Genomic DNA, 24,419 nt, shown 5'->3' with positions numbered 1-24,419 from the left:
TTCCCTTTTCTATTAAACCCTTGACTATTTCTACCACTGCCCCTTGCGCTTCTCTCTTGATAGGGTATTGTTGGTGGGGCTTGTGTTCCGGTCCTGGGACCTTTATCGGTTCTGTGTCGGTTAGTCCGGTATCTAATTTCGTCCTAGCCCAGGCTTCGGGAATGGAAGCGCAGATGGCTCCGAACCCTTCTTTTTCCTGGTCCCAATCTCGGGCCACTATGGTGGCTATCCCAACCGTCCCCAGGTGGCCAGCTAATGTCCCTATTCTGGTCTTCCGACCGTCAGGTTGTGGCCAAATTAGTTTCCCTTTCCCACAATCTATCAGCCCCTGGTATTCCCTCATTAACTCGTTCCCCATGATTGTGCCCTCATTATTCTGACAAACGTAAAATTGCATTGGAATATACTTGTGGTTGATTTCTACTAGTGTGGTTTCACTAAGATAGGCGGGTATTCTCTCTCCCCCTACCCCAGTTGTGTATTCTTCTGTTGGTCAATGGCAGGGGTAGGTTTGTAATTGATATGGCTGCCCCCGTATCTACTAACATGTGGCATTCCCTACCCCCCACCAGGGCTTCTACATATATTCTCTCCCCCTCTTTCCTGTTTTGGATGGGAGCTACGGGTTGTGAGATTTCGACCAGTGTTGGCCGAAAAGTGGAGTGGACGGACACCGGCTTTTGTCGGGATTCACTGTCTTCTTTGGGCGTGGCTACACTAATCCTCTCTTGTCTCCCATCTCCCTGGTTTGGGGTCTCTTCTAGTCACCCTAGTGGATTCCGGGAATGTGGTGCCCCCGGGGTTGGTCTATAGTTGTCTCGGGGTCTCCCATGTTTCCCCCAACATGTTGCCTCGGTGTGCCCTGCCCTGTGGCAGTGGTCACAGCGGGGCCCGCCATTCTCGGGTTTCCCTTTGAATGGTGCTTCCCTGCAGAATCTAGCCGTATGCCCTGGCTGGCCACATGTGTAGCCGCTGAACCCGGTTCTCCCCTTATCTCCGTTATGGGGGGTTCCAGTTCTCTCTCGTCTGGGCTTTGCCTGGGCAACCTTCCCTTCTTTTACCCCGCTAGCCCACTCGACTAGCTCGTCATAGTCTTGGGATGCTATCACCCCCATCTTAAGGATTTCTTGGTGTACATCTGATAGCCCGTCCTTGAATGCCTGGATAAAAGCCCTGTCTCTCCTATCCACATTGTCCTGTCCTGAACATTCCCTATATACCTGGAATAATCTCTCTCCAAATTCCGATGCACTTTCCCCCTGTCCTTGTTTAGTATTTGTGATCCTGCTCCAATTAGTGGGGGAGTTCCCTAAGACCCGTTGGATTTCGGTCTTAAATAATGTAAAGGGTGCCTGCTGGTCGTCTATCTCAGCCGTTGTAGGAACGGCCTGTGTCCACCTTCCTCCATTATAGTCCTGTGCTGCTTGGGTCGCTGGCCCTCCTGCCACCAACCTCCATTTATCCGCTGGACAGGCTGCCCTGACCAGCTGGTGTATGTCCCTTAAATGTAACTGGTGTCCTACCCAGAGTGAATCCAATTCGCCCCAAAATCCCAGGTTTGCGCTTCTGGGTTTTAACTTCCCCAGGGATGCCATAATCTGCTGCCTTTCCCCTGGGGTAAAAGGCTTATAGGTTGCTTTTGGTTGTGCTAACGTCCCTCCTCTGGTGACTGGCGCTAGATTATAATTTTTTATGTCTCCTTCTGATGCTGGAGCGGTTGTATGTTTCTGCACTGACTCGTATGAGCGCCGAGGGTCCGTTTCCTCTGATCTCTGCGTTATCTCTGCAGTGTGGCTTCTGTGTTCTAATTCCCTCACTCTCTCCTGCAATACCTTAATTTGTTCTGTCTCTTTGTGTCTCTCCTCCATTGAGGCATTTACCTTCTCAATTAGTCCAGCTAACTGGGTCACTAACATTACTCCCATTACTTTTGTTTTGTCCCATTTAACTCTGTCTACCCACTTTCTTTGATCTTCTAAAGTTTGTGATGCGTTCCACCCGTTCCGTTTCATCTTTGCAACAATCGCTTCTCTGGCTAACAGATACTTCAAAATGAGAGCTACTGCAGTTTCTCCCTTAACAACGTGGTCTGCCATTTTTCTGTCTAGCAGTCCTGCAACCCCCGTATGCTGGTTCCAACAGTAAAAGTGCCCCAACTCTCTCTCTTATCTCCTGTCACTGATACTGCTCCAGCACCGTCTTTATTGCTGTAGGGTCTCGTAGTGGGGTCCCAGTGGGTCTCTTCCCCTGTGCTCCCCCAACTATTCCTGACACCTCACGCTTGGTCTATTTTGTGTTGTCTTATTGGGATGTGTGCTGGTTTTTTTTTTAGTGGGTTTGTCGGCCCCTGTCCCCAGCCCCTTTAAATACAACGCCTCCCGCTTGGCCACCACCCCCACTAGCAGGGTTGATCCGTTACCCCAAAACCTGGTACCCTGCTATGGACTGTGGTGTTCCCTACAGACGAACAAGGTTATCAAACTCCACCCGGGTCCCTAATGGATCCTCCGTCGTCGTGTCTCTCGGTCAGGATGGATCGGGTCCCCTTTTCCTCAACACTTACACATATGTATCTGTTATCAAAGCCCCTGTTATAATTAGTAACTGTATCGACTCTGAGGTTGTTCGTCCCTTCAGAGTCTGTGTTGTTACCCGATTTACACTGTCCGTGCCTTGCACCCTGAGTGCCTGTGCCTCTTAGCGCCCGCTTCAAAACCCAACCTTAGCGTGGGAGATTTCTCCTCTTAACGTCCAGTTTAGGGTAGGGCACCTTGAGTCAAGCACTCCCTTGTCCTATTGCCTTGGCACAGACAGCGGTTTCGTCTACAATCCTGGGTTAGTTACACCAATTAGTTCTGCATGCGGTTCTTATCTTTATATTAGTCTTAATTCCTTATTCCCGTTATCAAATAGCCCAAAACCTGTTATCTTTACCTCTGGTCCTCTATTCCTATTAAAGTTACTTACCTTCTTCCACGCGGTCGTTCTGACCTGTACCTTCAATTTAAAAACTTAGGCAAGATTATACAGTTCTACAAGACAACAATATTTAACACAGACAAACCCTAACCCTTAAAGGTACCTCACTTTGAACGGAGACTTGTACTCGCCCTTGACTGCTCTGGATTTTTATCAGATTTGTTTAAATTTGATCCCGGCTTCCAGACCGTGGCCACCAGTCAGAAGTCAGATATCAAATCCTGAGCCGACTACGCCATTTGTTGTAGGGAAAAATCCCTTGTACCAGTGCATTCAAAGAAGTCGAGTCGCAAGGCAACGTTCAAAGTGCTTTTCTTTATTGTACAATTACTGGGATCCCAGGGAGAACAGCGTAACCAGCTCCGAAACAGTGGCTTGGCCATGTTGCTCTCAATCCTTTCACATCAGCTCTGGATCTTTATAGGGATCCAAATTTGAGCGGGAACATTTGATTATGCATTTTTACAATATGTATAAAGTGGTCTGTCAGGTCAGGAAGTTCTCTGGGAGGCTTGTCAATTTGCATTTGTATGGTGTGTGTTTGTGTTAATGGGACTACCTGTTCTTGCCCCGGTGTTTTAATGTGTTTCCCATTATCCCCTCTATGTGTCCCCTTATATCTATTGACCTCATTGTTTTGTGTCTGTGTTCCCTGCTTGCGAGATTAGGTGTTAATGTCATTTTGTCCTGCTGTGTGTAGGGAGATTTAATCTAATCTTTTATTCCTTTTACCCTAGTTTGTTAAGTTTCTTTGCCTGCCTTGGCCATTTTATTCCTGTAATATTTTATTGATAGTCTGGTTATGCCATATAGCCCACTCTCGGTCTTGACTCACAGATATCCCGATCTTCCTTGGCCAAAGGCCGGTTTAAAATGCAGCTTTGCGCTGTTGCTGGGCAGAATAAGGATCTTTCGTTGGCTTTGAAATTTAAAGGTGTCTCAGCTGTGCAGAGGGGGTTTGAACGAATATCCATCCGGGTGTTCCCCTTTGCATTGTAGGCACGTTATGAATGGTGCCAATATGGCTTTTGGAAAATTGCCTACTTCAAGTATAAGTCTAACAAAAGGAAGCAGTTTAACTCTTAACCATTGAACAATCTTTAAACATGGAAAGAAACTACTTTGAATTTCTAACTTATCACAATTTCAGTACCAATTAAGCAATATTTATCTTATAGATTTGAAACACACTTTAAATATAACTAGCAATCATAGACATACTTGCTGTGACTTGAGTAATAGCTGTGAAGGTTCCAGGAAGACTTTGTAGTATTTGTATTTGTAGAGAGAGAGGGAGTAGCTAGCAGGCTTCTATCTTTAAACAGCCCTTTCCAACAACTGAACACAGAAAAAAAAGCAGTTCTTCTGCTCCAAACCTAGCTCCTCCCACTTCTATTATCACTTGACTTTATATCCCTGTGTACCCAACTCATCTTCCATTATTTTAATCAAAAACAATCCTAGGTGCCCTCTTTAGTTATAAAGAAAAAATAATTAGTTTCATTCCAAGTTAACAGGGCTAAAATGAGTAATTATCCTGCTTTCCAGCATCTGCTGCATTCCCACCAGACACACTAACTGCTTTGAGAAAAAAAACACTGAACATTAAGCACTCTACGGAAAAATAAAATATATCAATAGCACGGTATTGTTACACTTGTGCATCAGGATGATCTTTTGCAAAAACCCATAGCCATATTTATTTGTGATTTGCAATTTTTTTGTGTTTAGCTGCCTGAAAATGCACAATACAACTTTTCTGTCTACAAACATAATCGATACAGAAGGCAGAAGAGAGTCCTAATGGTAAGCTGAACAATTTTTTCTACAATTAAATATCTGAGGTTGCCGTTTAATATGCTTTGCTTAAGGGGGTATGATCTTCAATGAAAGCAATTTTAAAACCTTTTTTATTCAATTGGTCAATACTTTAAGGTGAAGATGTAAATCACATTGAACTGCATTATTGGATCACATTCTCATTAAATCATTGATCACGGTGATACTCTGTTTATCAGTCCTTTCTCCCTCTATGGACAAGAAACGACCACTGGGTAGATTTTGACGTGGTGTGATTGTATAATAGAAATCTTCTCCGATAATAAGGTAGTCCATTCCCGCAAGCAGCCAACTCTGATATCTAATACATTTATCAAACAGATTCACTACACCTTTTAAGATCTGTGTATTTATCTTCAGGGTTGAAAGAGCAGGGGGAAACTTATCAACAGTTGTAAATAGTTCGTCCTGGCAACTAAATCAAAGTAATTATCCCAGGAAGGCTGCTTGGCATGTTTGGCATTGAGTTTCTGGCTGGATAACCTTTAAATCCTACTTTTGGTGTGATTTTTAAATGTTCAGAAGCAAAACAAATGAAACAGTTGTGCCATTGGTACTCATTAACTTGCGAGATGAGAAACCTTGCAACTGAAACAAATTGGACTATTTAATATTAAGATAAGTAAGTTCAGTTTTTCTAAAATTCCTTTTCATCAAGTAATTCAGCTTTTAGAAAAATGCAAATGAATGTTGGAATAGTTTTTATACAATTAATGACTGTTAGACTGATGTCCCAAGTGCTTTACAACCAGTGAAGTACTTTCAAAGTGTAGTCACTGTTCCAAGGTAGAAAACATGGGCCAGGGCTTTCTATACCCGACGTGGCAAACTGCCCAGTGGATCTCCCAGTCCTACCGGAGTCTATGAGCTTTTGTGTGTCTTGCCCGCCCTACCGTTGGAGAACCTGCCATGAAAATTCAATTTTGATGGATTCGGAAGATCCCCAACCCCTATGGACAACATGGGCACTCTCCTCCTCACAGCCAAGTCCACCCCCTTTACAGGCAACTTTCTCCCCACCCACCATCCCCCCCCCTCACCCCCCCACCCCCAACCACACATAAGGGGAACACCCCCCCCCCGCCCCCCCCCCCCCCCCCCCCCCCCCCCCCCCAAACCAGGGCTCCCCAGGGGACTGCCCTGGCACAGGCTCGCACTGTCAGATTAGCACTGCCAGTGTCAACCTGTGCCAGCAGGGGGCAGTGACAGGGCATTGCCCCAGCATGTCCTTCTCTCTCTGGGGGCTATACTTACCTTGGCGCCCCCAGCGAATCCCATCGACTGAAATCCGTTTTTAAATACCTGTTGTAACATTGATGAGGCTTGAATACTCATGTGGCAAGGGTGCCCGTTAATAATATTAAAATGTAGTCAAATGTATTTAAGGGCAGGAACTTCATTACATCTCTAGCAAGCGGTGGGAAAAATCTGGAAGCAGGATCTTGCCCCTCGTGGAATTTTGTGCCTGCACAGCCATTTACATTTGCAGTGAGTGCAAAATCATCCCCAGTGTTTCAATTGCTTCTTTTGAGACACACAGATGCTGTTGCATCCAGCAATATAAACTGTCAAGGATTCTGCAATATAAATAGAGAAGTGATTTGTGCTTTTATAGTGCCTTTTCATAATGTTATGCTGTCCCAAAGCACTTCAGAGTCAATTAAGTATATTTGAAATAGAGATACACAGCCTGGATGCAGGCCCTTCGACCCGACTCATCCATGCCAAAATGTATTCATTAATGTCGGAAATACCAATTTGGGTACAGCAAGGCCTCACAAACATAGCAATAAATGTCCGCATAAAATGGTTTTGGTGGGTGTTGGTTTCAGGGTGATGTTGGTTTGGATACTGGAAGAACTTTGCTTCACTTTTATAATCAAACCCATCCTAAAGCATTCAGAATTGCACACTGCCCAGCTCAATGCAAACCAAATCACACAGTGATCAAAGTAAATGTGCACTCAATATTAACAGCCTCTCGCTAAATAAAGGGAAAGGGGCTGGTTAGCTCAGTTGGTTGGACAGCTGGTTAGTGATGCAGAGTAACGCCAACAGTGCGGGTTCAATTCCCATACCGGCTGAGGTTATTCATGAAGGCCCCACCTTCTCAAACTTGCCCCTTGCTTGAGGTGTGGTGAGGTTAAGTCACCACTAGTCAGCTCTCCCCCTCAAAGGGGGTAGCAGTCTTTGGTCATCTAGGACTACAGCGACTTTGCTTAAAAGAGTGATTAAAATTCCAATAAGAAATAAAAGTTTAAGCACTACTTACTTGTAGACCGTGCATTTGGTTCTGCATGATTGCCCAAAAATTTCATTTCTTCAATTGCGGCCTTGTGGAGTTTGTACTTTCTCCCTATGTCCACATGGGTTTCCTCCCACAGTCCAAAGATGAGGTGAATTGGCCGTGATAAATTGCCCCTTAGTGTCCTAGGATATGTAGGTTGGAGGATTAGCCATGGTAAATGTGTGGTCTTACAGGTATAGGACGGGGGACGAGGAGTTAGGTAAGATACTCTTTGAGTGAGCTGGTACATACTTGATGGGCCGAATGGCCTCTTCTGCACTGTAGAGATTCTATGATTCTGTGTCCAGAACCAATTCTCTCTTGAAATGTTTTCCTTCTTAAGTGTCCCTCAAATATTGACCATTCCTACGGTTGCTATTGACTGGATTGTTTATCTCATTTACTAACGTTTTGTTAATGTGTATTTTCTTTCCAGATTGATTATAGTTTAAGGCTTTTGTATAACATTGAAAAGGGCATTATTAAGAAACAGTTTCCATTTAAATCTATCAAATCATGCGAACATGTTGAAGGACAGAAGATCAGCATTTCCTTTTTAGGACATCACGATTATGAACTTGAAGCTACTTCTGCTGAAGATAGAATGCAGGTAAGAGTCAAATACTTCTGCATTATCTGAACACTGAATCAATTCATACTTTTAAAACTTCTCTTTGCTTGACTGATGTAGGGAGTGATATGTTAGGCAATTTTCTCCTAGTTTGGCACAACAGGGGAAGTGCAAATGGAAATGTCAGCTGCATATATATTCTGTAATTACCTCTCTATGCAATTTCATTACTCCTTCCTTTCCTGGAGCGTCAGGCTCCATTTTAGGGTCTAGCTTGACTGGTATCTGCTGTCTTTTGATACTTCACTTTGAACCTACATACAGTGAGTGCGAACAGCCAATTTGACCACTGTTCCTGTAGGTTAAGGGGGTGGTATCAAAGCTAAGTCTAATTATCCACACACTCATTTCCCACTTTCCTTAGGAATAGAAACATTGGCTGTTTTTTTTCTCACACTCCCACTGGAGTAATGAACCCAATAATCTTCTATTTTCACCATTGCTGTGATCTGACACTTCAGTGTAAACTGGAGATCTAACTTCCATTAACTTTTTGAAGCTGAACTCTGGCAAGCCGCATGTTACATGCTATTTGTAAGTTTAGTAAATCCCTGCTTTTTTAAAGAAAAAAGACAAAAGCAATAGACTGGTTAAATTTCTTTATTTCCTGCTGTTTGAATCACTCTGCCTCACCTTGAACATTATCTGACATTTGAGAGACTTTTCAGCTCGCCTAGACTTATTTCCCAGTGCCCTGAATGTGTTTGAGCTGGTGACTTAATTTGCGACTTTGGTTACAGATCATTAAACTTCTGAACCAGATCATTAAAAATAACATTTATGAGACCCATCCGACACGTGAGAGGGACAGTTATACCCCACAGCAGGAGACAGGGGTCATAAAAGAGGGGCAATTAGAATTGCAGAAAGGCGGCCTTGCTTCAGTAAAATGGAACAGGTACAAACCACACTTTCTTGATCAATTCTATTCTTTAAAATAAAATGTTTTCCTTATTATTTCCAGGGAGATTTGTCTTGTTCTATATGTTTAATAGTGAAAGCAATTTTCTGTTTCATGCAGTGCCATATAAGAAGATAAGGATAAGAGGAGTAAGCCATATGCCATTTTGGGCCTGCTCTCCTATTCCAAAAGATGATACCTGACCACCTTAAGGAAGTTGGCCCTAGAAATAATGGATGCATTGGTGGTCACCTGCCAAGATTGTATAGACTCTGGAACAGATTGAAGGGTAGCTAATATAACCTCACAATTTAAAAAAGGGAGGTAGAGAGGAACAGGGAATTATAGACCAATCAGCTTGATGTTAGTAGTGGGGAAAATGCTTGGGTCTATACTAAAAGATTTAATAGCAGAGCACTTGGAAAACAGTGACAGGATCAGACAGAGTCAGCATGGATTTACGAAAGGGAAACCATGCTTGACAAATCTACTGGAATTCTTTGAGAATGTAACTCTAGGGGGAGCCAGTGGAAGAGGTTTATTTGGACTTCCAGAAGGCTTTCGACAAGATCCCACAGAAGAGATTAGCGTGTAAAATTAAAGCATGGGATTGGGGTAGAGTATTGAGATGGATAGAAAACTGGTTGGCAGACAGGAAACAAAGAGTAAGGATAAATGGCAGGCAGTATTAGTGGGGTACCACAGGGATCAGTGCTAGGACCCCAGCTTTTAACAATGTGTATTAATGATTTAATAAGGGAACTAAATGTAATGTCTCCAAATTTGCAGATGACACAAAACTATGTGGGAGGTTGAGCTGTGAGGAGGGTGCAGAGATGCTTTAGTGTGATGTGGACAAATTGAGTGAGTGGGCAAATGCATGGCAGATGCCGTATCATGTGGATAAATATGAGGTTATCCACTTTGGTAGCAAAAACAGAAAGGCAGATTATTATCGGAATCGCTGTAACTTGAGAGAGGGAATGTGTAATAAGACCTGGATATCCTTGTACACCAGTCGCTGAAGGTAAACATGCAGGTGCAGCAGGTGATAAAGAAGGCAAATGATATGTTGGCCTTCATTGTGAAAGGATTTCAGAACAGGAACAGGAATGTCTTGCAGCAGTTGTACAGGGTCTTGCTGAGATCACACTTGGAACAATGTTTTGGCTTATCTGAAGAAAGAAGTTCTTGCTATGGAGTAAATGCAGCAAAGGTTTACCAGACTGATTCCTGGGATTGCAGGTGTTATGCATGTTATGTATGTTGGGGCATGACTCTTTAAGAGAACGAGTCAGGTGACCCGGGGCTCGAGCTCTACCCAGGATGAAGCTTGCATGGGCAATCTTGTGCTGACTGTGCTAGGAGAAAGACGTGTAATAAACTATTTTGTTAATTTATTACTACTGACCTTGTGGTCCTTATTAGTCTTCAATATCAGACATAATAGCGGAACTGAGCTATGAGGAGAGATTGAGTCGGTTTTCAGCAGCATTGGGAGATTCCGGCCTAGTCACTCAGGAGCAGAGGGAAGAGCACTGAACTGCTGGCCTTGGATGGGGTCCAGAGAAGGTTCACAAGAATGATCCCGGAATGAAGGTTTTGTCATATAAGAAGGTTTGAGGAGTCTGGGCCTATACTCGATGGAGTTTAGAAGGATGGGGAGGAGATCTAATTGAAAATTACAGAATACTGAGAGGCCTAGATAGAGTGGATGTGGAGAGGATGTTTCCACTAGTGGGAGAGACGAGAACTCAAGGCCACAATCTCAGAGTGATGGGACACTCCTTTAAAACTGAGATGAGGAGGAATTTCTTCAGCCAGAGGGTGGTGAATCTGTGGAACTCATTGCCACAGAGGGCTGAGGAGGCCAGGTCATTGAGTGTCTTCAAAACAGAGATAGATAGGTTCTTGATCAATAGGGCATCAAGGGTTACAGGGAGAAGGCAGGAGAATGGGGATGAGAATCATATCAACCATGATTGAATGGCAGAGCAGACTCGATAGACTGAATGGCTTAATTCTGCTCCTATATCTTATGGTCTCATGGTTTTACAGTTAGGATTATAATCACCAAAGTTTAGAAGAATAAAGGGGAATCTCATAGAAACCTATACAAATTCTAACAGGACTGGATAGGGTGGATGCAGAAAGGATGTTCCCGATGGAGGGGGAGTCCAGAACCAGGGGTCTGAGGATATGGGGGAGACCATTTAGGATTGATGAGGAGAATTATTTTCACCCAGAGTGTGGTAAGCCGGTGGAATTCTCTACCACAGAAAGCAGTTGAAGCCAAAACATTGAATGTTTTCAAGAAAGACTTAGATATAGCTTTTGAAGCTAAAGGGATCAAAGGACATGGGGGAAAGCGGAAGCAGGTTACTGAGTTGAAAGATAAGCCATGATCATAATAAATGGTGCAACAGGCTCAAAGGGCTGAATGGCCTGCTTCCACTCCTATTTTCTATGTTCCTATATTTCGACTGCAACTCTACTCCCCTAACTCCGCCATCCTCTTCCACATTCTATTAACGTTAAACAGTCTATCAATTTAAGTCTTGAATATATTGAAATGTTTGAGAATCAAGGACTCTCTGGAGAATTGCAAAGATTTATAACTATCCAAGTGAAGAAATTTCTCCTCAGTGTGTCAGTGGTTCAAGGCCCACTCTATGGCTTATGTAGGACATCAAGGCTGGCACGGTGCAGTAGTACTCAAGATGTGCTTCACTGTGGAAGATGCTTTCATTAGATGAGATAGAACATAGAACATAGATAAGCTACAGCACAAACAGGCCCTTCGGCCCACAAGTTGCGCCGAACATGTCCCTACCTACTAGGCTTACCTATAACCCTCTATCTTACTAACTTCCATGAACTTATCCAAAAGTCTCTTAAAAGACCCTATCGAATCCGCCTGCACCACCACTACTGGCAGCCGATTCCACGCACCCACCACCCTCTGAGTGAAAAACCTATCCCTAACATCTCCTCTGTACCTACTCCCCAGCACCCTAAACCTGTGACCTCTTGTGGCAACCATTTCAGCCCTGGGTAAAAGCCTCTGAGAATCCACTCTATCAATACCCCTCAACATCTTATACACCTCTATCAGATCACCCCTCATCCTTCGCCTCTCCAAGGAGAAAAAAACTAGCTTTCTCAACCTATCCTCATAAGGCATGCCACCTAATCCAGGCAACATCCTTGTAAATCTCCTCTGCACCCTTTCTATGGCTTCCACATCCTTTCTGTAATGAGGCGACCAGAACTGGGCACAGTACTCCAGGTGGGGTCTGACCAGGGTCCTATACAGCTGCAGCATTATCTCCCGATTTCTAAACTCAATTCCTTTATTGATGAAGGCCAGTATTCCATACGCCTTCTTAACCACAGCCTCTACCTGCGATGTCGCTTTGAGCGTCCTATGAACCGGGACCCCAAGATCCTTCTGATCTTCCACACTGCCAAGCGTCTTACCCTTAATATTATATTCTTTCATCCTATTCGACCTGCCAAAATGAACCACCACACACTTATCTGGGTTGAAGGCCATCTGCCGCTCCTCCGCCCAGTCTTGCATCTTATCTATGTCTCGTTGCAACTGCTGACATCCCTCTACACTATCCACAACCCCACCAACCTTTGTGTCGTCAGCAAACTTGACAACCCATCCTTCCACTTCCTCATCCAGGTCATTTATAAAAATCACAAAGAGCAAGGGTCCCAGAACAGATCCCTGGGGCACTCCACTGGTGACCGACCTCCATGCTGAAAAAGACCCATCTACAACCACTCTTTGCCTTCTGCGGGCAAGCCAGTTCTGAATCCACCAAGCAATGTTCCCTTGTATCCCATGCCCCTTCACTTACTCAATGAGCCTTGCATGGGGCACCTTATCAACCGCCTTGCTGAAATCCATTTAAACTACATCTACCGCTCTTCCCTCGTCTATGTGTCTAGTTACATCTTCAAAAAATTCAATTAGGCTCGTAAGACATGATCTGCCTTGGACAAAGCCGTGTTGGATCTTAAACTGAGACCCATCTGTCTGCTTGGGTGGAAGGAAGAGATCCCAGGACACTATTTGGAAGAAGAGCAGGGCGGTTATCCCCCATATCTTGGCTAATATTTTAATCATGATGTGGAGATGCCGGCGTTGGACTGGGGTAAACACAGTAAGAGTTTTAACAACACCAGGTTAAAGTCCAACAGGTTTCTTTGGTAGCAAATGCCATTAGCTTTCGGAGCCCTGCTCCTTTGTCAGATGGAGTGGATATCTGCTCCCAAACAAGGCACACAGAGACACAAAATCAATTTACAGAATACTGATTAGAATGCGAATCTTTACAGCTAATCAAGTCTTAAAGATACAGACCATGTGAGTGGAGGGAGCATTAGGCACAGGTTAAAGAAATGTGTATTGTCTGTGAAATGTGTATTGATCGACAGTTCCGATGCGCTACAACGAAAAACCGCACCGACCTCCTCAGAAGACAAACACGGGACACGGTGGACAGAGTACCCTTCGTCGTCCAGTACTTCCCCGGAGTGGAGGCGCTGTGGCATCTCCTCCGGAGCCTTCAACATGTCATTGATGAAGATGAACACCTCACCAAGGCCATCCCCACACCCCCACTTCTTGCCTTCAAACAACCGCACAACCTCAAACAGACCATTGTCCGCAGCAAACTACCCAGCCTTCAGGAGAACAGTGAACACAACACCACACAACCCTGCCACAGCAACCTCTGCAAGATGTGCCGGATCATCGACATGGATGCCATCATCTGACTTGAGAACACCATCTACCAGGTACACAATACCTACTCTTGCAACTCGGCCAACGTTGTCTACCTGATACACTGCAGGAAAGGATGTCCCGAGGCATGGTACATTGGGGAAACCATGCAGACGCTACGACAACGGATGAATGAACACTGCTCGACAATCACCAGGCAAGACTGTTCTCTTCCTGTTGGGGAGCACTTCAGCGGTCACGGGCATTCAGTCTCTGATCTTTGGGTAAGCTTTCTCCAAGGCGGCCTTCACGACACACGACAGCGCAGAGTTGCTGAGCAGAAACTGATAGCCAAGTTCCGCATACATGAGGATGGCCTAAACCGGGATCTTGGGTTCATGTCACACTATCGGTAACCCCCACAGCTTGCCTCCTGGACTTGCAGAATCTCACTGGCTGTCCTGTCTGGAGACAATACACATTTTTTAAACCTGTGATTAATGCTCCCTCCACTCACATTGTCTGTATCTTAAAGACTTGATTAGCTGTAAAGATTCGCATTCTAATCAGTATTCTGTAAATTGATTTTGTGTCTCTGTGTGCCTTGTTTGGGAGCAGATATCCACTTCATCTGACGAAGGAGCAGGGCTCCGAAAGCTAATGGCATTTGCTACAAAATCAACCTGTTGGACTTTAACCTGGTGTTGTTAAAACTCTTACTATAATATTTTAATCCTCAGCCAAAGTCACAGCTAACACCCTGTCTATATCACATGGCTGTTTGTGGGCGTTTGCAGTGTGCAATTGGATTGCCTACTTTACAACAGAGACTACACTTCAAAAGTAATTCATTGTCTGTAAAGCACTTTTGGGTGTCTGTTGCCTATGAAAAGTGCTGTATAAATGCCAGTATTCCCTTTTTTTGATCATGGTCTGAAATGGCTGAGCTAGGGGATTTTCACAGTAACTTCATTGCAGTGTGAATGTACTTGTGACTAATAACTAAACTTTAAATAACTTATTCTGAAAAAATGAATCCCTAGGGGGCGATCTTGCCAGAATTTGGCAAAGTGTCAGGCTCAGTCAGAAAACTGGTGTGAAGCTCTCCAGTTGCACAGACCAGTTTTCTTTCTAGATTTTGAGCCTATTTAAAGAAACAAGAGTGTGGGCGTACGCCGTCACTCAGAGGGGGCTGAGATTCCTGGAGCAGACAACAGACTCCTCATAGACCAAAACACCAGCTTTAAAGGGCACCCAATCAGAAATAAAAATAAACTATCCTTCCCCCCCCCCCCCCTCCCAACCATGGAGGTATCAAGGGCTCTGAACCACCCTCATCCCCCACAATTATCGGCGGGATTTCAGTGAACACCAACCCCCCTCCTCCCCTCCTGCCACAATGATCAATGGCATTTCATCCTCCTCCCTGCTCTGTGACTGCTTTCCCTCTCCCCATAAATGAATCCCCACCCAACCCAGTCCATGAGGCTCCTACGAGGGTCCGGCCTTGGCACTGCACCCTGACTGGGAACCTGTCAATGCCAACCTTTACATTGGCAGCTGTACGTACCTTTGCACACCCAGAGGTATCCCTCAGCAGGTTTATGCTTTTAAAAACCCGTCGAGAATCTTGTGACGTCCCTTCAGCAAGGTATGATTATACTGTGAGGAGCGATCGTGTGGCGAGGGATCTAGTTAATTTATTTATTAAAATCAGGCTGACTACATCACTGACGACGGGCGGGGAAAATCAGAAATTGCAATCTTGTCGGCAGTCCCTCGCACAGAGTGTCGGGGCTCAGGATTCCACCCTTAGAATCTCCAGGCGACAGAAACAGACTCTCAGTATCTACTATCTATCTATCTATGACAGTTAATTTCCAATTTTTAACGATATACATGCTAATCACTCATTGTCCATCTTCCTAACTGAGTATAACAAGTGTAAATATATCCAAACCTTTCAAATGGTCTCTTCCTCTAGGTAACACCATTAGTTTTCCATTGCAGCTTGCCTTCTGCCTTCTCCTGTCTTTTGTAAATCTGTACAGCAAATTATGGCAAAAATCTGCAAATCAAGGATGCGTGGTGGTGCGCAGGAAGTGGATACAAAGCTTTGGTTTTCATATTATGATTTTTGCTTTTTTCTTGTATGTAATGTGGTACTCTGCAAAATTCAGATTTTCTGAAGCTCACTATCAAATGATTTTCATTCCAGTTCCACCCTTCTGGGTCTGTTAAGCAATCAGTTATGTAGCAATTGTAGCCACTAACAAATAATTCCCAATTGAACACTGTTATCTGTAGCCTTTCTCTTTTAGAAGTGCTGTTTCTATTTATATTGGCTCTTGTCGTAGCCAGTTCGAGTTAGGCTTATCTGATGATATTTAAATGTTCCCCGTAAGCTACCTCTAGACCACTTAATCATATGCGTTTTGCTTTCTTACAATCTTCCCCAAATTTTATTTGTTAAATTTTGAAGAAATTTGTAAATATTATCCCCCTACTCTTAAACTTAAGGTTCTAATGCAGACTGGAATTTATTAATAATGGCCAAAATCTTCTTTCCTCGTGTGCAGCTGGGATTTTCCAGTACTGCTAAGAGTGAATGGAGTTTTGGCTGGAATGCCAAATTTTCCATTCTTGCTCGCAACAGGTCCCGCTATGGATGAGATTGGAGAATGCTACCCAGTGTCTGGAATGCTAATTTAAAAATGAGTTCATGGTGTATGGATGTCATTGGGAAAGCCAGCATTTACTGCCCATCCCTAGCAAGTGCAGTGAGCCACTATCTTGAACTGCTATAGTCCTTGAGGAGTAGTCCAGTGGGCCGGTTAGCTCAGGTGGTTAGAACATGGTGCTGATAATGCCAAGGTCGCGGGTTCAATCCCCGTACTGGCCACGTGTTTACCCGTGACTGCGGCTTCTGGCGTCCTCGGTGGAAATCGTTTTTGGGTAGCACAGTGGTTAGCACTGCTGCTTCACAGCTCCAGGGACCTGGGTTCGATTCCCGGCTTGGGTCACTGTCTGTGTGGAGTTTGCACATTCTCCTCGTGTCTGCGTGGGTTTCCCCCGGGTGCACCGGTTTCCTCCCACAGTCCAAAAGATGTGCTGGTTAGGTGCATTGGCCGTGCTTAAAAAAAAATTGCCCCTTAGAGTCCTGAGATGCGTAGGTTAGAGGGATTAGCAGGTAAATATGTAGGGATATGGGGGTGGGGCCTGGGTGGGATTGTGGTCGGTGCAGACTCGATGGGCCAAATAGCCTCTTCTGCACTGTAGGGTTTCTATGATTCTGAGTCCACTCACAATGCTGTTTGGGGGGTTGTTCCAGGGTTCTGACGTGACAGTGAAGGAATGGAGGTATAGATCCAAGTCAGGATGGAGCATGACATGAAGGGAAACTTGCAGGTAGTGGTGTTCCCATGCAGCTACTGCTCTGGTGTTGAGGTTACGTGTTGCTGACGAAGGAGCCTTGGCAGGTTGGTGCAGTGCATCTTGTCAATGGTGCACACTACTGCTACAAAGCTGCAGTGAAAGCCAGCATTGGAGTGAATGGTTAAGGTGATGGCTGGGGTGTTCCTCAAACAGGCTGCTTTGTTTTGGATCATGTCAAGATTCTTGAGCACTGCTGGTGCTGCACTCATCCAGGCAAGTAGAGACTATTCCATTATACTCCCGATTTGTGTCTTGTAGATAGTGGACAGGCTTCCGGATGTTGAGAGGTGAGCTACTGGCCAAGGAACTCCCAGCCTCTGACTTGTTCTTGTAGAATTTATAATGTAGTATTAGATGACAGTCCAGTTCAGGTTGTGGTTAATGGTAATCCCTAGGATGTTGATAATGGAGGATTCAGAGATGGTAATGCCATTGAATGTCAAGGGGAGATGTCTAGCTTCTTTCTTGTTGGAGAGAGTCATTGCCTGGTATGGTGAGAATGTTACTTGCCACTTAACAGCCCAAGCCTGAATGTTGTCCAGGTACCCTGAGGAACTCCCATAGCAGCGTCCTGGGACTGAGATGATAGGCCTCCAGCAACCACAATCACCTTTCTTTGTGCCAGGTATGACTCTAACCAGTGGAGAGTTTTCCCCCTTGATTCACATTGATTCCAGTTTTCTTTGGGCACCTTGATGCCACACTTGGTCAAATGCTGTTTTGATGTCAGTTGCTCAAACTTTTTCTTTTAAGTGCCCAGAAAAGGATGAAATATATTTTGAATGTCTAAACTGCCATTCAGTGTTAGTTCTAATGTGCAAAAGAATAGAAGTCATCTGTTCTTTTTATTCCAGAAAATCATTTAACGTTAACACACTGCCCTCAGTAATAAATTGTATTTTACTGTGTGTGAACTATTCTAAAGCATGATTCATAACATTATGTGTGGTTGCCCATGATCAGTTTAACAGTTTCACATGAGGCTTAATGGACCATTGCCAGTTGTAAAGTGAACACTTGCTTATTGTATTTAATATTGAGCTGTCCTGAATTAATCTCGTAGAATTAGGGCAGATCCCAAATTAGCCTGAGGCAGTCAACATGATGAGGAGTCATGCAACCTACCTGAAAGACATGAATGGAATAGATCCTCTGTTTTGGGTTATCCCTTATCCATAATCTCTCTCATTGAGATTAGATTTTGGGTTAAGAGGAATGAAGGCACTACAATACAGTCCAGATGGTGCAGGAAGAGTGTGAGCATTTTAACTTTAAATAGACTGTGCGTTTGCACAGCTTTTAAGAAGGTGGGAAATGCCACCTATAGATTTTTAAATTCATTCGTAGGACATGGGCGTCACTGGTTGGCCAATATTTATTGCCCACCCCTAGTTGTCCTTGAAGGGCAATTGAGAGTCAACCACATTGCTGTGGCCCTGGAGTCACATGTAGACCAGACCAGGTAAGGATGGCAGATTTCCTTCCCTAAAGAACATTAGTGAACCAAATGGGTTTTTCCGACAATCGACAATGGTTTCATGGTCATTAGTAGATTCTTAATTCCAGATATTTTATTGAATTCAAATGCCACCAACTGCCATGGAGGGATTCGAACCCGGGTCCCCAGAACATTAACTGAGTTTCTGGATTAAGTAGTGATAATACCACTAGGCCATCACCTGCGAATGGTTATGTACACATTTTGGTGATTATAAAGAAAAACATTTTAAACATTTGTAAAAATTACTGTATCAAGAGTTTACATACAGATACCTAATTTACATTATTTCACAATCCTTGTGGGAGGGCACATTGATGCCTTAGTTGCATATGTTGGGAACTACGTATCTATAAGATTTGAATCAGGTTGGCCTAGATTGTTGGGATTCAGTTGAGCTGGGCATAAGATCTCCTGTCTAACGGGATTTCCACAAGAAAGCATCTCCAGCCAAATAACATCGCATTTCTTTGACTTTTAACCTTGAATTTAACCCTGAAAATTGTGAGGTGACAAACTTTGGAAGGAGTAGTTTGACAAGGAAGTATTCAATAAATGACATGACACTTGGTAGTTCTGTGGAATAAAGGGACCTTGGCGTGTTTGTCCATAGATCTCTGAAGATGGAAGGGCATGTTAGTAGGGTGGTGAAAAATACATATGGGACACTTACCTCTATCAATCGAGGCATAGATTACAAAAGCAGGGAAGTCATGTTGGAGTTGTATAGAATTTTGGTGAGTCCACAGCTAGAGTACTGTGTGCAATTCTGATTGTCACATTTTAGGAAGGATGTGATTGCACTGGAGAGGGTGCAGGGGAGATTCACCAGGATGCTGCCAGGGATGGAACTTTTAAGTTATGAAGAGAGGTTGGATAGTTGTTTACATTGGAGCAGATAAGACTGAGGGGCGACCTGATTGAAGTGTTCAAGATTATGAGGAGCAAGGACAGAGTGGATAGGGAGTAGCTGTTCCCCTTAGTTGAAAGGTCAGTCACAAGAGGACACAAGGTGAGGGGCAGGAGGTTTACGAGGGATGTGAGGAAATACTTTTTTATCCAGAGGTGGGGATGGTCTGGAATGTTCTGGCTGGGAAGGTGTTTGAAAAGTACCTGGATGCGCATTTGGCATGTCATAACATTCAAGGCTATGGACCAAATGCTGGGAAATGGGATTAGGTGGGAGGTCAGGTGTTTCTCTCGCATCAGTGCAGACTCAGTGGGCCGAAAGGCCTCTTCTGCATTGTCTGATTCTATGATTCTAATGGCTAATAAAATGTCTTTGCCTCTTTCACTCGGGCCCAACACAAACCACATATATTTTATATAAATTATCCTTGGATGTAACAGATTTAAAACCTGTGGCAAATGGAAAACAATGGGGCAGATTTTTTTCTCCCAAGGGTAGGAGACGAGTTCGGGACTGTTGCAGAGTTTTGAACACAGCCCTGGTTGGGCACAAGTAGTTACTCTTTGTGATGTTCTTGGGGCACCGCCTTATTTGGCCCAGAGACAGGGTGGCTATCCGATTGAGGAGGTGAAATCTTGAAGCTGGAGGCCCAAGCAGTGGTCATACGACTCCAAAGGAAAAGCCAGTTGAAATAGACGCTAAGTGGAGGTGGTCTCTCTCTCCAATTTTTTCAATTTTAAAATAATGGATCTTGCAGCCAGGCCATCACTTGTATATGTTGGGTGTGGAAGGGGAGGGTGTACTGTACATGGTGGCCTGAATGCAGGCAGGCAAGGTGGGTACTGATGGAAAGCTGCCTCCAGGTATCTAAACAGGCCTTAGAGACCTGTGAAAATTTGCAAGCTGACTGGAAAGTCCCAGACAGCCACCTTTTAATTGACCTCAATTGGTTCTTATTGAGCTGTTTTGGCTACCCACTGCATGATAGCCCTTTCGCCCTCGTCCTGCCTCTGTAATGACCTAACCCATAGGCAGGAAGAAATTTGGAGGTGGCATGCCAGTGGCGGGGCTATTTTTAGCTCCTGACCACCTATGTTTCTGACCCAAGTAAGGGCTCAAAGGTCAACCCATAGCTTCTGAGATTGTGTAACCATTAGAGCATCAGTCGAGATCAAAATGCTTGCTTTTGTTCACTTGCCCAAATTTGGTGAGTATAGAAGATTATGGGTTGATCTGATTGAGGTAGCTAAAAGGAGAAAAGGATTTGATAGGCCAGATACAGATAAAGATTGAGGGAGCATAATCTTAAAATTAGAACTAGGCCATTCAAGGGAAAAATCAGAATTTTTTTTCACTGAATGGATGGTAGGAATCTGGAATTCTCCCCTTCAAAAGTCTGTGGATGCTTGGATAGGTGGAGCTTTCAAGATTACAGTCGACATATTTTTGTTAAATGCGGAAATCGGGATTTTGAAACTTAGGCAGTTAAAGGGAGTTGTGGTACAGTTCAGGCGTGATCACATTGAGTAGTGGAACAGGACTAGGATTCAGGACTGGGATAGAGTGTCTTCCCTCTATCCCTATGTTACCTGGGAAGACATCGGGTGGAATTATCCGGCTGTTCACGTCTCGTCGCTGCTGCAAACTAGCCCGGAGAATTTAGCGCTTAGCCAAATCCGTGTTCACTGCAGCAGGACCAGAGAATCCCGCCGGTGTGACCAGCCAGAAAATTCCGGCTATATTGTTGCAGGCAAGTCAGTCTAGTTCTGAAAAGATGCCTCAAAGAAGGAAATTTACAATTCTCGCCAGCCTAAAGACCTTTTGAAACTCTCAGTGTAAACTCAGTTTGTGAGTTTATTGCCTTCATTATACAACCTAAAGAACAATTACAGATGTGGACTGAAGGTTCTCCATCTGGAAAGTTTGCAGTATCCAAATTCTATTCAACTACAATATACCGTTCAGTGGGGAGCGAGAAGTAACCCAGTTCAGTAAATCATTGTATTATGGAAATACTAAAAAAGAACTAACGTATGAGTAGTTCATTTTTGAGTCCTCGCTGGCATTTTCCAAGATTGATGTGTGATATTCTTGAAAATAAAAAGATTGCAGGGCTATGGGTAGAAGTAGAGGAATGGGACAAATTTGATAACACTTGGATGGACTGGTTGATCATCTTCTGAACCAAAGTGTTCTACACATGCTATTGTGAAGCATCACCAGGTGAAAGTCGAATAGGTTTATTTGGAATCATGAGCTTTCAGATTTCCAAAAGCTTATGATTCCAAATAAACCAGTTGGACTTTAACTTGGTGTTGTGAGACTTCTTACTGTGCCCATCCCAGTCCATCTCCACCTCATTGTGAAACATGCTAAAGTTACTCCATGCCAGTGTCTCACTTTTCTGAGCATAATACTTGGTCAAAAAATTCCTTGGTGCATAAAGATTGGTGAACAAAACTGTGTTGGGTTTGAGGTGTTCTTGGAAGCCTGTTACAGCACTCAAATCTTTCCAAACCTGTGCTTTCAGCAACCTTTTTGAGCTCCATCCGAACAGCTGTGCAGGGGCATAGTTAGCGATTTGAAGTTTGTAAACATCAGCTGATCTCGTTCAGCGCTGCCTAGGAAACCAAGCATCTGTGGCCCACTGCCCCTGGGATGCCCCTGGGATTCAAACACAGGTGTCAACCTGGTAGATATTGCTGTGCCTACCTCGCCTGTCCTTGGGATAAGCATAGGAAAACAAAATGCGTTGGCTGGATGAAACAAAATGGTGGCCAATGGCTCTCCAATTCATTCCTTCAATGCTGTTTAGATGTGTTCAAACATTTGATGAGTCCCATAAGTTTCTGTACATCCAATGCAGCTTCCTTAACCTATGTTCTATTGTTACCATCCAATAAGCCTAAAAAGGTCCTACTTTGTCAGTGCTGAATTGCAGTATTTAGTTTGTTGCCATCGAATAAGCCAAAAGCGGTTCTACTTTGTCAGTGCTGTATTGCAGTGCTTAGATTGTATCACAAGAGTTCACTAAAGCATTTACTGTCTAATTAATTCAAACGGGTCCAATTACAATTATCTAATAATTCAAATTAAGCACTAAATTCCCATTTTCCAATGTTATTTATACTGCTTAATTAAAACTGTGTGGCAATTGTAATTTGTAGTGCAGCAAAACACTTTGAATTGTCAGTTATATACTGCGTAATGTGGTGGTTAAGACGTTGATGCCAATACACCAAATGGAATTCTATTGTCCTTTTTTAAAAGAGAAAATGCTCTTCATCTTGTATATCCTTTTTTACCTTGTTTCAGATACTATGTGCAGTTGCGTAAAGGAGAACTATCTTTTCAGCGCCTCAGTCTTGGTGACGTGAGCGAGCAGTTGGGCTTAACTCCGAATGTGATTTACTTGTCAGATGGTAACGCAAGCGTACACAAGGAGGTGGGAAACAGATCCTTCACTGTGATCACAAAGAAAAACTGCTACTTGTAAGTGACTTTTATTTTGTGTGTGCCACATTGATAAACCATATTGATAAAGTCAGCGGCAATCATTTTCTGCTCAGAGCTCTCCAGAGTAACATTTTACTCCCAGCTATGTTCGATCCTACTAAAGGAGGCATTAGAGAATTTTAAAATGCATTCTACTGAATAGAAACTGGATACATTGGCCCTAATGGGACAAATGAGGGAACCAAGTGCTGCATGAGGTCAACAGACTTGTGCGCTGTCTAGCATTTTATTTTTGTATTAGTTAAGTCCTTGACCTGTTGGTTCTGTTGCTGTGTACTGAGTACAATAAAAGGTTACTGCATGGATATGGCCATATCCACTGAGGAGATGGTAATCCCTTTCTGGAAATTAGGAGTGATGGTTTTAAGATACTGTCGATAGTTTCAGTGTGCTCCCATACAGAAATGTTCAATAACTAGAACGGGTATTAGAGTACCCATCATTTCAATGAGGTTCCTGTCAAGACTAATACTTTCATTCACGAGAAATCTAATCCATTTATTGAAGTTTGAGGAATCTCGTCCCGTTTTCTCTAAGCTTCAGCCACATGTAGCGTCTATTCTTGAAGGTGCAGAGTAACTGGAGCTCCTCCCCCACTTAAACTGCACTATAAAGTTTCAGTTTGAATTGATGAAACTTGCAAAGCACTCAAACTCTCATCACCTTGTTTCAATGACAGTGTTTCAGTTAAAGTTGTCTTCATACTCTTTAAGTTCTGAAGAGAAGTCATACGCACTCGAAAAGTTAACTCTGTTTCTCTCTCTACGGATGCTGCCAGGACCGCTGAGTATTCCTAGTATTTTCTGATTTTATTCCATACTCTTCATTGCTGTTTATACTCTTTGATTCACTCCCAGCAGGGAGGTCTCAGTACAGCTTTACAAAACATTGGTTAGGCTACAGATGGAGTATTCTGTGCAGTTCTGGTCGCCACACTGTCAGAAGGACATCATTGCACTGGAGAGGGTGTAGAGGAAATTCACCAGGTTGTCTGGGATGGCAAGTTTCAGCTCTGAGAAGAGACTGGATAGGCTGAGTTTGTTTTCCCTGGAGCGGAGGAGGATGAGGGGGGATCTAATAGAGGTATACAAAATTATGAGAGGCATAGATAGGGTGGATTGTAAGAATCTTTTCCCCATGGCAGTTCCGACGCACCACAGCGAAAAACCGCACCGACGACCTCAGAAAACAAACACGGGACACGGTTGACAGAGTACCCTTCGTCGTCCAGTACTTCCCCGGAGCGTAGAAGCTACGACATCTCCTCTGGAACATTCAACATGTCATCGATGAAGACGAACATCTCGCCAAGGCCATCCCCACACCCCCACTTCTTGCCTTCAAACAGCCACACAACCTCAAACAGACCATTGTCCGCAGCAAACTACCCAGCCTTCAGGAGAACAGTGACCACGACACCACACAACCCTGCCACAGCAACCTCTGCAAGACATGCCGGATCATCGACACGGATGCCATCATCTCACGTGAGAACACCATCCACCAGGTACACGGTACATACACTTGCAACTCGGCCAACCTGGTTGTCTACCTGATACGCTGCAAGAAAGGATGTCCCGAGGCATGGTACATTGGGGAAACCATGCAGACGCCTCGACAACGGATGAATGAACACCGCTCGACAATCACCAGGCAAGACTGTTCTCTTCCTGTTGGGGAGC

The 24,419-nt window shown here is 44.0% G+C and overlaps 1 protein-coding gene and 1 non-coding gene across 2 annotated transcripts in view; both read left to right on the top strand.

The window, feature by feature from the left end:
- LOC144486612 (uncharacterized) overlaps positions 1-24,419 on the top strand; it is a 106,666-nt gene that overhangs the window by 26,009 nt on the left and 56,238 nt on the right. The window contains exons 3-6 of the mRNA XM_078204657.1: positions 4,711-4,785; positions 7,542-7,715; positions 8,477-8,634; positions 22,537-22,713. Coding sequence (XP_078060783.1) covers positions 4,711-4,785; positions 7,542-7,715; positions 8,477-8,634; positions 22,537-22,713 — 584 coding nt within the window. The remainder of the gene's footprint in view (positions 1-4,710; positions 4,786-7,541; positions 7,716-8,476; positions 8,635-22,536; positions 22,714-24,419) is intronic.
- Positions 16,207-16,280, top strand: trnai-gau (transfer RNA isoleucine (anticodon GAU)). The gene has a single exon. It is a non-coding gene; the product is annotated as a tRNA-Ile (tRNA).

The sequence above is a fragment of the Mustelus asterias genome, unplaced genomic scaffold (genome assembly GCF_964213995.1).
Source record: "Mustelus asterias unplaced genomic scaffold, sMusAst1.hap1.1 HAP1_SCAFFOLD_415, whole genome shotgun sequence".
NCBI classification, from domain to species: Eukaryota; Metazoa; Chordata; class Chondrichthyes; order Carcharhiniformes; family Triakidae; genus Mustelus; species Mustelus asterias.
This window is presented reverse-complemented; position numbering and strand designations above follow the sequence as displayed.